At 37.3% G+C, this 17,195-nt stretch overlaps 1 protein-coding gene across 4 annotated transcripts in view; it reads left to right on the top strand.

Annotated features, from left to right (window-relative positions):
- Window positions 1–17,195, top strand: part of SLC36A4 (solute carrier family 36 member 4) — a 98,619-nt gene that overhangs the window by 45,565 nt on the left and 35,859 nt on the right. Inside the window, exon 11 of one of the 4 annotated variants that reach the window (XM_052670003.1) lies at window positions 7,005–8,687. The exons of the other annotated variants lie outside the window; for them this stretch is intronic. Coding sequence (XP_052525963.1) covers window positions 7,005–7,030 — 26 coding nt within the window. The 3' untranslated portion in view covers window positions 7,031–8,687. Of the gene's footprint in view, window positions 1–7,004; window positions 8,688–17,195 lie in introns of those variants that run through there. 4 annotated transcript variants of the gene reach the window in all.

Raw genomic sequence — 17,195 nt, 5'->3', positions numbered from 1 at the left:
TTTGTTTCATTACAAGACATGTAATTGTGGCTTTTTTTTAAATAGACATAATAGATATTTAAAATGATTTAATACAAAGTGAGTGCTACATCTCTATTTTTTTTTTAAATTATGCAAAATTTGACCTAATTTGTGTCAGTGCAGCTTATCTGTGATGCCAGTCTGTAAGTGGACCTGCTGCAAACAGGTATTAAATCATTTGCTGCAAGGCACAGAAACATCTTAAATGTTTAATTTTTGCAAAGCTATTGTATGGTCAGTTGTGTTTATCCTAATTGTCATTTCATTTTTGGCCAAGTGGTTTATACAGATTCTGTGCAGGCTGGTACCTGTAATACTTCTTCCACCAATAATATTGTGTGTAATCTCCCATTTTTACACTCATCTGTGTTTTCCATTGTTCACTGAATTGCATTTTCATTGAATTTTGGTTATAAGCCAGAGCTGACTTAAACAGTGCTACAAATCACTAACATGGTTTCTAAAATGGATCAGAAAGTGCTTCTGTATTAAAAACAAAAAGTCTCAAAACTTCAAAATTGAGTTTTAAAAGAGAAATATTTTTTTATCAGTGACAAAATATGTTGTAATGTCTGGACCGTTCAGAGGTCGCACGCTGATGAAAAGGACTCTGCCTGCTCAAAGAAGTTTTCTATTTAGAAAGATATTAGCCATGTTGCTAATAGCACGTTAACAGGTTATTTGAAAAATCACTTTCATTATTCCTGATTTTTTTTTTTCATTTCTCAAAAATCTATGAGGTCATGGTTTTATTACTGCAGTATATCATAAAATTTGCTGGGAAAATGCATACTCTGGACTTGTTCTCTTTGGTTTGGAAAGGTTTGTTAGAAGGAAGGACAACAATTGACTGGAGGAGCAATGTGAATGTGAAAAGCCATGCACCCTGGCTATTGTTTTTCATTGTTTCGTTGTTTGCTTTTTGACACCTTGTACTACGGGAAGACGGTCACAAATTTGCTTTGTATTTCAAAATTGTATGTTCTGCTTCCTCTGCTAGTGTTTCACAAAAGACACCTTATCCAAAGCATGCTATGGAAAATACTCTTCATTCTTAATGTCACTCATCTGAGCCAAACCTTTGAGCCTGGCTCAAGGAGAGGAATGCATCTGACTGCAGGTTGACTGTAGGTCAACCTAAAAAAAAACCTTTTAAAGCTGTTTAAAAGGTTGTAATTTTTACCATATTAGAAGGGAAGTAAGTTACAAATAGATTTATAAACATATATATAGATTTAATAAAGTGATAATAAAGTAATAGAAGTGATTGCTGTAGCTCTCTGAAATATCAGATCTGTTCCTAGCAGTGTTTTCAATACTTTGACAGTATCATTCAAGGTAAGAGAAAAAACTAAGGGGTATTTTTGCTGGGAGAGTGCTGGGCTGCCAAGAACATGATTTTCCTTTAGTTATAATCCCTTATTTGTGTTTTTTGAATGAGAAAACCGTGCAAATAATTGTTTGGGTAGAAATGCAAGTTATATACTTTTGAGATAAAAGAAAAATGAGAGGAGAGGTAGATTTCCACTTCATTTGACATTGAATGCTTCTCTCAATTTCATTTGCAAGAAACGTGCATCTCTTCCTGCACCGTGAAAATTGTTGCAAGTTGAAGAGTCTTGCTGTAATGCTAAGCCCTTGTTTTACAAACTTGGATGAGTACTTGTGCACTGGCTGGGACTGGAGGGATGAAGTAGACTTCAGGTCAAAGTCCAGAGCAGAGCTGCAAACTTAGTTTGGTCTTTGGTATTAGCTGCTGGAGGCAGGTGGGATTTGGTGCTGTGGATAGGAAGGCAGAAGTACAAAATGAAAGCTGGGCTGAACATCACTGTGGTGGGGTGAAGTAAGAAACTGTGAACAAATACAAAAAGAGGTAATGGGATGAGAGCCAGCTCAGGATCTGGAAAGCACAGAGATGTATGGAGGCACGGTGATGTGTGGATTGCCCTCAGGCTGTGGCTGGAAGGTTATGAGTACAGGAAACCTCCGAGCAGTGCCTGGTGATCTCCAGCAGCTGCCTGCACTGCAGCCCTGAGTGGAGCTTTGCCAGCTGCTGTCCTTTGGTGAGTCAGCTCAGCTCATCCTGGATGGTTCAGAAAGACCTCTTGTATGACATAAGAAAGACAAGAAATCTGGCTGATCATAGTCAGGTTATGTAACTACATCCTTGTAGTTTCAGTAGATGCTGTTGCTGCTGCATTTGTAATTTTATTTGAAGTGTAAATGCTTTTCATTTATTTTTCTCACAGATTTTAGTTTGTGCTCCTGGTATTTGAAGTTATCTCTTCAGCACTTTGAAATATTTGTTGGGGTGGAATTTTTATAATACGAAAGTTCTCTTGGTGATTTCACCTCTTCAAATGCGTCACAGAAATAGTTTGGATCTGTGCGTGCTGTATCTGCTTGGATTATAATGGGGCTTCATGGGCAAACCTTGCTGTGGTTCAGCTGAGTTTCTTATGTGATAGGGCTGCTGTTACTGCACACTGTGACTGACCGTATGAGTGTGAAGCCTTCTAGTTTATTTCTGAAGAATCTGGAGTATCCTGGCTGAATTTTTAATACTCTGTAATTCTGTTAATGTCTTCAGAACTGAAGAAGTTGTAACCTTTTGACGGAGAGAACAGGACAAAAATGTTCAACCCAAATGAATCCTGTTTAGTGAATAGCTTGAAATGAAATGCAGTTATGTCATGAAAGTATTTCGCTCTTCTTGCTTACCTGACAGTAAGATCATAGTAACTCTGTAAGGGGAAAGAGGTTTTGTTGAGCCTTCTGTGTTTTCCTTCTGTGAGTAACTTCAGAATATGCTGAGCACTCTGTGATTGAGAGAAGATCTAGAGATCATCTGCTTCGACTGCCAGCATGACTCAATATTGGTGCTAAATAACAACAAGCATACTCGCTTCTGTTGATGTGTCTCAGTGGAAATTGTGATAAATAAACTTTAGGATAGAGCAAGAATGTGAGATTTTTAATGAATGTAAATTTATTACCTACTGTCTAGCCAAATCTTAATCTTTTGTTTCTTGCCAGAAGGGTACTAAAGATGAAACTGCTTGCTGGAGGTGTTGGAAGAATTACAAAGAAATGAATTATTGAGAAAGGAATAAAATAGAGAAGAACAATCTAAGCAGTACTTAGCTTTTAAAGACTAAGTTACTTTTGATTTATTACTTAAAGATAGTAATGAATAATTGTTTTGTGAATTGAGAAGAGCTGCTGAAGAGCTGCTGAAGCATGGAGAAACCTGGAGCTGAGAAGTAATAGTATCTGTCATCTGCACAAGAAATAAAGACATATTTTTCAGGGCTGTATTCTCTAAGCCATGGTGCTCCCGTTAAAATGAAGAAATAACACATTTGAATATGGATGTTGAGTTATTAGTAGAATCATCAGCTGTTTTGATTGCTGGATTGAAAAGAAACAAATTTGAATGGCTGATCCAGCTGAGCATGAACTGAGCTATTAGTGAGCTGCTTTCCATTAAAAAAAAAAATTAGCCTGAGCTTGCTGTGTAATTTTACCGAGAGAATAAATTCATTATTCAGTTCAGTTTATCAGTTGTGCTTGTCTAAATATTTCCCGATTTTAACTCTACTTGCTGCTGAACAATTAGACAGAGGAGAACATGGTATTTATTAGATCTGTTACACTGTTTAACACATTGTGCCAAAAAAATACTTAGAGTAGGTGCACCATAGGTAAAATGGAGAGATTTAAGATCTCTATATGCTTAATAAGTTCAAACATTTTTAGTTACCTGTGCTACAGAAGCAGTGTTAAGGACAGGTTGAAGATCCATAATCCTGTTTGCAAGGTAAAACTAAGTGGCAGTCTGTGCTCTGAAAGTTTTAGGTGACTAATGGCTGAGATGCAAATAGATCTGTTTTAACACAGAATAATAGGGTGGTTTAGGCTGGCAGGGATGTCAAAGACTGTTCAGTTCCAACCCCCTGCTGTGAGCTGGTTTACCCCACCAGACCAGGCTGCCAAGGGCCCCATCCAACCTGGCCTTGGGCACCTCCAGGGATGGAAGGGACCATAGCTTCTATGGGCAGCCTGTGCCAACTTCTGTGTTCGCGGAGCGTTTGCACCTGGAATAGCCATCCTAGCAAGACTCCTTATAAGCAAGGGAGGGCACAGTTAATCTACTTTACGTACTCACTCCTGGATTGGGCCAAAGAAATGCTTCTTTCTTTCTTTGATCTGTAGAAGGAATGTGGGTGAGAAATGTGTCAACATTTGTTATGGTGAATTTTTCTTGGGAAGACAGAGAAACAAAGCTGACTATTAAGCTCAGTTGTAGGCATCTCAATTCTGTCTTCCATACCTAGCAATAATTTTAAAAGTAATCATGCCTACTTTCATTTTTTATTGCATTTTGTATTTTTCATTTGAATGTTTATAATTATTATGAAGCAGTAACATGAAATATCTTTATCCCAATAAACAATATGTATTTGCTTTAGTTCTTTATCAGGAACTGCTGATCCAAAGTGCAATAAATTCATTACTTCTTATCTCTCCATTATTTTGACCCATTATATTTATGCATGGTATGACTCATAAGGGAATTTAATTTATGGAGTGCATTCTTCAATGTCTTACACGAGCCAGTGATGATCTGACATGCTCACTGAGTGGAGCGGCAACTCTACACGTGCGCCCTGTGCATTTTACATCCTGCAGTTCGATTTACTTAAGATCCAAAAATTCCTTGGGATGGAGTCAAAGAAGACAAGCTGGAAAGCACTCTTCTTTCCAGGCACCCAATTCAGAGGAAGTTGATAGCATTAAAATCTCCCCACTGTTTTCATAAAAGCTTTCATTTCTGATGTGTAACAGCACAGAGTTGTAAAGATGTGTTAACTGTATAGCAAATATTCAATAGCAAAAGTAGTAAGGATGCCATGTTATGCTTAATCTGCTGATCTGACTGAGGTATTATAGCAAGTAATACTTACCAAGTGATATCACATTCACTTTTTAATCCTTCTGTTTTCTATGTAATGATGAAGGATTTGTCTGCCTGCTGTCCTTTTCTCTTAGTGTGCAAGAGAAAAATCTGAACAATCCCTGATGTTGGAGTATTAAGCAGCAGACTTTGGGAGACACTTGAACATGGAGCAGTAGTAACAAATACTTTTGAATCAGTGCTTTAGCATTAATTTTTTTAAATCACTTATTGGCTTTAAAGCAGTATGTAAATGGTGCACTGCAAATTTGTAGGGCTGTGGACACAGAGGTGAACTTCTAAATTGATAGGACAATATACAAGACTGCTGATTGACAAGTAATTCCCTTAACTGCAAGTGCAGTGTGTGGATTTCTCCCTGCTAATACCTATCACTATATCCATCTGCAGTGCTGCTGCCATGCTGGCACAACTGCCCATGGGATCGGACTGCATAATGTCTCAGTGAACTGATCTGGCCTGAAAGCAGATCCTCAGTGTTTTTTCTTTCTTCTGTATTTTCCCTCTTGTCTCCTCTTGTCTCCACTCGTCTCCTCTCCACTCCACCTGAAATGTACTTAAACCTGATGTGCACTGTGGCCCCCAGACCTTTATACCTTTATAGAGCCATATGAACTGTATTCTGCAGTTCAGGAGACAGAGGGGGAAGAACAGGATTATCTTTGGAGTGTAGTTTTATCATACATGATTCAATTTACCAACTTGCTACTTAGAAACATAAATATCATACTTTTCTCTCCATCCAAATCTGGCATGCAGTTCCATCTCTTCCTCATTCTGGCTCTAGCATTTCTTCAGAAAAGAGCAGGTTGGAGTCATTGATCAGCACAAGACCCCACGCTGTATTTAAGTATGTTGCATATTGTTTGACTCAGCAGATGTTGGGGTGTATTGTGTTTTGATTTGCAGTAATTACTGACTGGCGCTGTTCTGCAACACTGCAAAATATAAATTATCATAGGATCCTAGAATGGCCTGAGTTGAAAAGGACCACAATGATCACCTAGTTTCAACCCCCTGCTATGTGCAGGGTCGCCAACCAGCAGACCAGGCTGCCCAGAGCCACATCCAGCGTGGCCTTGAATGCCTCCAGGCATGGGGCATCCACAGCCTCCTTGGGTAGCCTGTTCCAGTGTGTCACCACCCTCTGTGTGCAAAACTTCCTCCTAATATCTAACCTAAACCTCAACTTAAGACCATTTCCCCTTGTCCTATCATTATCCACCCTCATAACCAGCCTGTTCATACACTCCCTTCAAGTACTGGAAGGCCACAATGAGGTCTCCCTTATTATTAAATTATTTTTCTTTGGAATTAAATCACTTTTTCATTTCTCATGGGCTTTTCTGGTAAGATTATCAAGGCTGTAAGTCTTCAGTAAAAATTACACAGAATCACATTGCTGCCCTGCAAACTGGTAGCTCGTTAGCAGTGTGTTTGTCTGGCAGAACAAAGTGTACTTAACCAAATAACCCTACAGTATCAGGCCATCCCTTCTTAATTATCCATTTGAAAATTGCAACAGGCTACTTTTGAAGTTTTATGCATTCCACAGTGCTTCAGCTGAATGTATGTACTGATACCACTGCATCAGTGGGCAGTTTTGACAAAATGGCTGAGCATAGACCACCTGCTGACGGGGTGCCTGCAACACTAGAGGGTGCTGAACGATGTTCTGTAAATTTTGGAATGGAGCTGTTAATTAGTATTAATTAGTTTGCCTTATCTGACCTTTGTGCTGTTTGGTAATGCTGCTGTTTGAGTGCTTTGATTCTGCATTCAGTTTGAGATGCCTTAAGCTGCGTACCGTCTTGGCAGGTTTTTGGAGCAGTGTTTCAGAGGGACTTCAGAAGAGTACTTGAATGAAAAGCATGTCAGAAGTATGTTTGTGCTGGAAAGCTCTGTTTAATATTAAAGACAGGTGTAGAGAAATTTTCCATATTAGGGCAGCAGTGAGGACTCACAGTAAGACTAACAATAATCTTTAGTTTTTTTCTTTTTTTAGCTTTTGTGATCTTGTCCTCCAACTGAATCACATGAGCCGTATGACCTGCTGAAGTTGCTATCTGTATGTTCACTAATTGGAAATGGCATCACTAACCATAGGGAGTGGGTTGTTTTACTGTGTCTCATGGAAAGAAGGGGAAGGGGAAGAGGCAGTTTGTGATAGGAAAGTAGGACAGTATGTATGGTTTCATTGTGTTTCTCTGGAGTCAGTGAATTTTAGAATTCTCTTAGCAAATATTCGCTTATTTTCATTGTGATGATGTACCAAATTTCTGTACACCAGTTTGATAGATATAATGAATCTTAAGTTACAGAAACAAAATTACTTAATATAGGACAAGTAGTGTGGATGTGTAATTTTTTATACAGAGCATTTCTCACAAAGACTGAAATGCAAGATGGCAAACTGGCATTTGTGTAGTTTGAATCAAATTAACTTGGTTAGCTTTCAGGACAGAGATTGATTTTCTTTGCTTTGTTTTCTCTCAAGTACCTTATAATGCATGTTTTGTAAATGTGTGATATGAAGCAAGTAAACAAATTGCACAAATTGCCATTTTGGTTATAGTTCTTGGACATTATGAGACTCTTGACATTCACAATCAATTATCCAGGACTACCACAACTACCAGATTGTCAAGTAGAGCCTCTCATTATCTGGAACACCATATGTGTTACACAGTAGTAATTAGTATTAATTAATTAATTCGGTGTTTAATTGCTTGTTGGTATTTTTCTATTTATTTTTTATTTCATTTGAAGTGTATTACTAATGGAAACAATTATGTAATTAGCCGGAGCAAAGTTAAGTGGAATACAAAAATTTATTATGCACTCTTGCGTTCTGCCAGTATGTTCTAAATCCAGCAGACTCTGTCCAGGCAGGTAATTCATAAATTAAAGGCTTTCAAGGACAAGGAAAGCGTACTTATATGAAGAACCTGACTTTGAAGAACCTCTTCTGAATCAGTATATATATAATGCTTTTAAAGAAAAACAATTCATTTCAAGTGAATAAATGAAAATTATGTATAAAATAAATATAATTTATTGCATGTTATCCAGTAGCTGTTTAGAATGAGAGCTGGGTTAAACAGCTGTACCTGTTATTTTTCTTGAATTATTTCAGTGGTTTATGGTCTTTTTCAGCTGCATGGTGCACATGTGCATCATTATACCACTGCAAGTGCAGCTAACAGATGAACTGCTGTGCTCTTTCTGGATAAAGAAGATAAATCTCTGATTACAGTGCTATGCTCTGAACGTAAGAGAAATTATACTATGATTGCCATGATGATGTGGAATATTAGTTGATATCATCCACTAAGAAAGAAAATGGGATACATTTAATTTAAAAACATGTTCTGAGAGTTTTGTTTGTGCCATTGAGTTTCTTCTGCACATTGGGTAATGGCTTCCTAGAAGTGATATACTTCCTGTGTATCAGTTTGACAGGCTGTAAAGAGGGAAATTCAACTTTTCCAAGGATAGGAGAGGAGACCCTCCTGAATAGAATGTTGGATGCTTGGTGGATTTTTTGTTTTTTTATTTCATGATTTTGTGGAACTTGACAACCAGGTAAGACAGTCACAGTAACATGGCGTGTGCTAAGTAAAAGATTACAGAAAGCTGCATATATAGATCTGCAAATCCTTGTGCTTATGTTTTGAAAGGATAACCAGCTTTTTAGTGTAAGAATCAATATTTAAATTATCTTCATAAAACAGCTGTTTCCATTTAGCATCTTCCTTTTTTTTTGTTGAATTCTGAACATTGTGAATGTGAATGGTTTGCAGCAATGATTAAGAAGACTTTCTGCCAGTTGCATTCAACTTAAAGTATCAGATACTATATTCCTCTGTATTAGCAGCTTCTAAAAATGAGAGAGAAGTAGAAGGGTGCACTAAATCTAACTTTTGTTTGGTGTTGCAAAGAAGAATCCGGGACGGGTAAACTGCTAAACTCTTACTTCCTACAGAAACCCTTATCTCACCTCTAATGACCTATTTTTATTTTATCTTGTGCCTTTACTCAGTAAAACCATTCAATAAAAAAGAATTAGGTGTTTTCAAGGAAAACGTGTCAAATTTAGAAGATTTAGCTGCAGACATGGACTGATTAGTTGAAACAAAATTTCCACTGCTGAAGACTAGTTAGTATGAAGTCAGGTTTCCCAAGGAATTAAGTGCATACAATTGTTCCTTCATTGTGCGCCCCTGATAAGTTGCTTTTGAAATCACAGAGTAGCAGATGAAATTAAGGTTGGAGGGAGCCCTTGAGAATCACTCTAGTCCAATGCTGTGCTCAGAGTTAGGCTAACTTCAGACTTGCCAGCCACTTCTGAAAGAAGGCTGGTTTGAATAATGATTGCATTATAACAATTTTTTCTTAAAATGTTTCTTACGGGCAGACTGAAGAGCCAGATGTTTCCACTGCATTAAAAACAGTGGGATAAGATATTGTGCATTTTGTTCAGCATTAACTGTTTAGCCTGAATGCTTTACTCTGGACTGCTATAATAGCTGTTGGAAGGGGCAGTAAGAAGAGAAATTTAGGAAGGTAATTTGGAGGGAAAGGATAGAAATACAGGAGGTTCTTCACCAGAGGACAGCGAAGCGTGAAACAAGCTCCCAGTGCAGTGGGCACAGCCCTGAGCTGCTGGAATTCTTCCAACACATTGGATTTGGGTTTTGGATGGTCCTCTGTGGAGCCGGGAGTTGGATTCAGTGACCCTAATGGGTCTCTTCCAGCTTGGGATATTCTGTGATTCTATGAATGACAATGCTTTGTTCTTTGGAAGTATGTTGAGAGATGCTGTTAGCATTTTAATTCGTATTATTAGACTCCCAGCAACCAAAACTTCTAACAATTTCTCCTACGCAAGTATTTCTCTAAAATAGACAAATTCCAGTATCAAGTAAATCAATGAGAAACTTATTTTTGAACAGAAACATCTCAGGAAAAAGTTCTATGATGTGACTTATTTATTATCATTAGGCCGTAATATCTTCAACAATGTCTGAAATGATTTATGTTCAGTAAATAACACGTTTTTTTAGATTACTTCAACAACTCCAATACAGAATTTTAATTCAAAATGTTAATGAACAATATGGAAAATAATTCGCTGATTTTTGAGCAGTGTGCGCTTTGCTCTATAGACTATGTGACATCCTAAAAATTTGGTTGGATCTACTTACATGTGATAGATTCAGAGTCTAACTGCATGTGTTTAACATACATACAACAAACATTCAACAGGTGTATTTCACCATAAATTTAGCATGGCAAATTTTGCTTCAAAGTGTTGCTCGTGCTTGCTGAGGGAAGGAGAGTAGGATAAGTTATATTTATCCAATTGATCATACTGTGTTCTCATTCATGGTATCTCTAGAGATAGAGTTTGTACCGCATTGTCAGAGAAATATTGTGTCACTTACTAGACTGACAGTTCATCACCAAGGAATAGGATCTCCATGCATCTTTTTTGCCATTTTAAAACTTCTTTGAGTGTGACAGGTCAGGAACATTGGCAAAATATACAGAGCTATTCATTAGCTTTTTGGTTGCTTTTTAACTTCCACAACCTAGGATATATATGTATATATATATATACACACATAAAATACTGTATGTATACATGTATAAATATTAAAATACATAATATAACCATATGTGGAATGAAAGCCATGCTGCAGTACCATAAGTAACCATATAAGCCCTGTCTTCCCATTGGAAACTGTCAGCCCCTTGTTTGTTATAGATGTATCACAAAATGCCTGATTGTTCCAACAGATTGTTGGTAGGAATAAATCCATTTTTTTGTATTGTAATCTCACACTGACAGCTCTCCTTCTCTCATCCCTAGATCCCAGTGCTGCTTCTCATGCTGTAGGCTAGCAGAAATCATGTCTTCTTGTCATGTTTCTTTCTTTATGGCCTCCTCTAGATCCTTTTATCTTTGCAGGACTTAGTCCAGATGCTTCATTTATGTTGTTCTGCGTAGCTCACTTCTATCTTCCATTAGCTAGTGCTTTTTTCACTCTTCTGGTGTTAATCCATTCTTCATCTAGTGCCTGGAACCCTGTTTTGTTGATTTTTTTTTCTTCATCTTCATTCATATGCCTTTGCCTGTATCTCACACTTGTCTGTATTTTAATTGTATGTCATAATTCATCTGTAGTATCAGACAAGGAGCTAGAGGATTATTAGCTTAAAAGCACAGAATGAGCCATTATTATTATTATGTGTCATGTAATCAACTTGACAGAATATATTACAGATATGAAATCTTAAGTGGTTTGGCTAAGAGAGCTGCAATTATGTGGTTTGTTTCCTTCAATTATCCCTATTTGATAGTTACAGAACGTATTTCTTATTAGAATATGGAGGCAAAATGCTGCAAATACACCACTGAGAATATGGTAACAGTTTAATTTTAACATTTGGTGCTTAGAAATACAGGCCTGGCATGGAGAATGGACTGTTTAGTTGAGTCTAAAGTGATACATGCTAACTCTATTTGGGATTTGTTTTAAAATTTTGATCTTACTTCTTAATTGTCACCTTGAAGTTGGATATTGTGTAGAAATGTCTGGTAGACTTGATGTGCTGCTCAGAGAGCTGAATGAGTTTTGATTGCACGACTGTGTATTCTAATTTGTCACTATTAGGAAAACTGTGTGATCATTTTGGATATTATTGCTTAAAATGCTGTCTGTGTGGTGTTTTTTTTTTAATAAATCTGAAATAATGTTTGCTGGGCTAGATGGAAATTGCAGTGGAGTTAACTGAAGTTAAGGAGAGGTTAAAGTATCAGGAATGAAAACGAAAATAATTCAATTTTGTGGCTCTGTTGAGCTGGATATCTTTGATCTAATTTGTACTCAGCTTTGTGCTGAGTTAACTGTGAGCACTGATAAACAGCCTGCCTCCTGGGTCAGAGCAGCCTGACGTGGTAGCATCAGTAACTGGGGATTGTTTGGCAGTGCTAGCAGTTGCTCAGTAGAGAAAAAGGGACTGTGGCCCTTTATGTTCTGGGGCTTGTGCATGTTTCAGTGAGTCAGTAAGTCTTTCAGGAAAGGCTTTATATCTTTATAGCTCTTTTTGGTATTATCGATAGAAGAAGCCAACATCCTTTACAACTGGTTGTGTCTCTTTTGAAGCTAGGAAAAGAATTGAATTGTTGGTCATATCAACCTCCATCAAAATAACTCTAGTGCCTTATTTTATCATTAATGTTCTATTTTTTTTAAAAAAACTTGCTTTTGTGTTACACTCCTCTAGCTTCAACTTTTAGTTCCTGTGCCTATTTACCTTTTGTCTGCTAGGCTTGGGGGCACATCCTGGGGTGGTGACAGGGCAGCCTCTTGTAGGGTATGACCACTCTTTCTGATAAAAAAATTATTTCTAATACTGCACCTGAACCTCCCTTTGCACAACTTGAGGCCATTTTCTCTCATCCTATCGCTGTTACCTGGGAGAAGAGACTGACCCTCACCTTGCCACAACCTTCTTTCAGTTAGTTGTTGGCCTCCTCTTTGGTAATGTAAACAGACTGAGTGTAGAAGGCAATTTTCTATCGTCCATCCTGCCCAGCCGCCGCTTCCGGGTGTTCCGGGTGGGGGTTGGACTCGATGATCTCTGGAGGTCCCTTCCAACCCCTACAATTCTGTGATTCTGTGATTCTATCCTTGTTTAAGAGGATCTTTTTTTATGCAGACTGTAAGGGAATCTTTCCCAGTACTCACACTGGGTCTCTTTTGCATCTGCAAACCAGAAACAATTTTCAATACACTGCAATAATATCCCCATTTTCTTTTGTGTTTATGACCACGTTACCACTTTTGGTTGTAGTATGTTGTGAGCATGAGGTTGTAGCCTCATGCTCATCTGAGTAGCTGCCGTGGCTCCCAGGAAAGTAAAGCTTAATCATTGGTTCCAGACCCACTTAGGTAGTTTATTAGTAGTAAGCCTAGCAATGAGATTGTATTGCTAACTCACAGCAATGAGATTGTATTGCTAACTCACAGCAGCATGTGTGTCAGGAATACTGAGTTCACACATCTCCCTTAAACATTGGTTGATGCCAGTTACAAATTTTTTTAATTAATCAGTGGCATAAATAATTCTTGCTGATCATCTGTTGTTGAAATTTACTTAACAGTATCAGGTATGGTTACTTAAAGGATCAAAAAAATTTACTACTTAGTTCAGACATTTTACAGTTTTCTAGGAATTTCGTCCTATCAGTTGGACTTAATGATAACTCTAATTTAGTCTGATTGTCTCTGCTGTATTGTTGTGTTCAAGATTCATGTCAAGTCTGTTTTCTCCTGTCAGATGTTCCATTTATGCTGCCCCCAGGAAAATGTTGTAAATTAGAGATATCTTCCCCAGTATCTGCTAACACATTTTAGAACGAAATTCTTGCATTAAGGCCTGCCTTTACAGCTCAAATGTATGAGATATCAGGAAGGACCAGAACTATGGGGTTTTAAAAATATTTTTTATTTTGTTCCTTTTGTTTATGACTCATTTAATAATCCATGCCTTAGAGTATGGATAAAATAATGTATTGCTTGCTTGCATGCCTTACAGCTATGGCTGTTCCCCTTAGCTTCTATTAAATGAGTTAATAAAAAGCCACTGTGTCAGAGTTCCATGGTTTTTCTGATAAGCAGATTTGGATAAACATTTTATTTCTGTTGCCTGTACAAACTCTACATACATACCTCTATTTATCTCAGATACCTCCATACTCATGCAGTCACAGAATTATCACAGAATTGTTGGGGTTGGAGGGGACCTCTGGAGATTGTGAAGTCCAACTCCCTGCTCGAGCGTGTTACCTGTGACAGGTCACACAGCAGAGCGTCCAGCTGGGTCTTAAATATCTCCAGAGAAGGAGACTCCACAACCCTTTCCTTTTCTTGTACACAAGGTGCACCAGGCCCCTAGTCACCTCTGTGGCCCTCTGCTGGACTCTCTAGGAGTACAATAACACATGCTTGTTGCTGAGGTCATTCTCATGAGCTCATTTCCAGCAAGTCAGCCCCTAACCAGTACTGATGCATACAGTTGTTCCTCTGCAGGTGCAGGACTCTACACTTGCTCTTATTGAAGCTCATCAAGCTCCTCTCCACCTAACACACTAATCTGTCCAAGTCTCACTGAATGGCTGCACAGCCTTCTGATACGTCATCAGCCATTCTTCCCAGCTCATTGCTCCTGGAATTTTGACATCAGAGTTCTCTAGCCCTATTAGGATTACATGTAGCCTAATGTTTTTGGACAGAGATCCTGTGTTAAGTGTAGATATCTTTAACTCAGTCGTAGAGCATAAATATATCTTTTTCGAGAAGGATGTAATAGAGTGAGGGGCAGTAGATAAAGAGGAACTGTTCTCTGATTTCAGCCCAGTTTGAGCTCTGTGATATTAAGTTTCTTATTAATGGTAATTTTAAAAGCCATTCCTTGGCAATAAATAAATTTTTCTGATACTTCAAAGAGATATAAGGAATATAGTAGCTTTTTCATGGCTCTGTTATAATTTTTATTGACAAGTATGAGAGGGATAAGATAACATTATTTTCATTTTTGATGGTTGAATCCCAAGGAAAAATATGGCTTAGCTATTAAATGGTCTGTGCCTGAGTAACTTTGAGTGCTTTGATCTTGCAGTGAGAGAGCTGAAATGACAGTAATCACAATAAGAATAAACGCAGAAATCATTGTGAGCAATTGTTTTAGCTCAAATAACTGTCATCCTATATAATATAAAATTACAGGGTTAGATACAATAGAAATAATTGCTGTGATTAAATATGAACAAAGTACATGATAGCAAAAGAAAGCAAGAATACTTTATTACTGATTTTTCTGAGCATCTCAGGACATTCATATGTATGAGTTAATTTACTCTGGAAATTTGATTGCATGGGGTGAAGTCTGCTGTTGGTTTAGTGATTCAAACCAGGTTTTTGTTAAGAAAATGGACTGGAGAATGACAAAAATAAATTTATGTAATTGTGTGCGATAGACAGTTAAAAAAAACTTTTTGGAAGGATTTCCTTTTTTTTGTCTTACATTATACTTGAATGTTTCATTGTTACAAGATGAGTCGCTCTAGAAAAAAGCCATTTACAGTTTGTTAGGTAAGGATATAGAGAATCTGGGGAGAATCTTTCCATACTTGGATGTTAGATCCCAAATGAATAATGTTGTTACCGTTCACTTACAATTGCTGTCTAATGTTTTATGTTTGCTTCCTGATGTACCAGAATGAAGGCAGTTAGATCTGAAATGCTGATACTGTTCCAAAATAAATGTCTTGAGATTTTCTTCACTTGTTTTATGATTGTGATTAAGACATGAGGAACATGTACGTAGCTGAAGAATATGTTTAAAAAAAAATTACTGAAGATACTTGATGTGCTTTTTATTTTTATTTTTAGTTTTAGTTTTCTTAGAAGTAACAGACAAGACTCCCTCCACTAGAAGAGCTTTGGGAGGGAAAGCTCTCACAGTTGACTTTGCATCATTGATGGCACGTTTTATGAACCCAGGTTCATCTTGTCTGACTTTCTCTCAGCAGTAAAGAATAGTTGTTACTTACTGGTAGGGATAGTGGTAACATTATTTTTCTCTCTTACGAAACAATTTAGATGGTGTGTTACCAGAGTGCAAAGAAAGAGGAAAAAAAAAAGAAAGATTATAAGGAGAGATGACATCCGACAAATGTTTGGAGTCACAAAAGAAAACATGTATTTTCAGATTCATCATCATCATCTGGAGGAATACCCATAGCTTTTCATTTCTTCAGCCAAGCACAGGTTATATAATCTGTTTCTATCTTTCAAAAAAAACACTATACTTTAAAAAAAAACACAAAACAACAAACAGTAGAACAAGGTGTTAACATTGGGCAATATGTTATGAAGATTATAGGTATTTCAAGCTAAAGAAAAATGTCAAAACTTTTCAGAGTAAAATTCTGGCACATACAGGTTAATACTGCATGTTAGTCATTGGCTATTTAATTATTTTTTATGAGTATGTTTGGATGGAAAGTGTGAATGGAGTACAGCAGTGTGTACCATTATAAATGGCATATTCTGTGTGACTGTATGTTTTATTCATAGAGAGGAACACATGTATGCTTCTCAATAAAGGCCTTTGGACTCAGTAGGAAGCAAACAAAAAAGCAAGAAAACATATGGTTCAACAACTATCTAACAGTTCATCTGGGACTGGCATTTGACTGTTTAGCATTAGCAAACAGAGGCAGCTAAATGAGAAATTCCTCGCTATTGTAAATGTAAAAAACACTTCCTGGAAAATGGGCTGAGAAGTTTATGTTCTGCTTACTTAGTGTTCACAGTTCAGAGTGTGATTCAGCTGCACACCAGTAGCTAATGGTGGAGCTTTTGCAAAGGTGATGTATTCAAGTGGAATTGTGAACTTGTATTGAGATGGTTTGGAAGAGATTATTCTTGTAAGTCATTTCATAGTTCTCTCTTTCATTACCACTGTTTATTTTCTCTGCCTTTCTTTTTCTGGTCACTCAATTCATTGTTTTCAAAGTCCTACCCTACACAATAATTTTAAACATTCTTCCATTTCCTTTGTGTTTGGAAAAAAGAAAGATTGGAGATTTGTGTGAGTGCTTATCTTATGTGGATTTCCCAGTAAATGTAAAAATTAAATTTATTGAAAAACAAGCAGAATCAATACAAGCAACAGACATTTAAACATATCTGCAGAAGCGAAGACACAAAAAGCAGTCAATATGGGACTGACCCGCACTGTTCTGACAGTGGCATTAAGTCCTGTGTAATTACAATGCTCTCATCCTGAAATGCTCTGAAGTCAGATAAGTAATTATGTCTTACAAATTCAATCACTGAAAGAGCTGAAAATTAAAATGTAATTGTAGTGTTTCCCTGTTGTGTTATGCTAGTGGATGCTAATAGATAATAGGAAATTTAAAATAAATAAACTGTACATCTTAAGTAGTTGTTAAGCAAAAATAACTTTCTTGCTATTGACCTGATCCCAAGCCATTGAACTGAATGAAGGGTTTGGGATTGATCCTTCATGATTCTGAGGTATCAGATGCCTGAATAAGTCTGAGAGTTGTAGCAGTTTCTGGGAGAAGAATGGGAAAAGATTAATCCTTATTTCAAAG

The sequence above is a fragment of the Tympanuchus pallidicinctus genome, unplaced genomic scaffold (assembly GCF_026119805.1).
Source record: "Tympanuchus pallidicinctus isolate F22 unplaced genomic scaffold, pur_lepc_1.0 scaffold11, whole genome shotgun sequence".
In the NCBI taxonomy this organism is placed as follows: Eukaryota; Metazoa; Chordata; class Aves; order Galliformes; family Phasianidae; genus Tympanuchus; species Tympanuchus pallidicinctus.
This window is presented reverse-complemented; position numbering and strand designations above follow the sequence as displayed.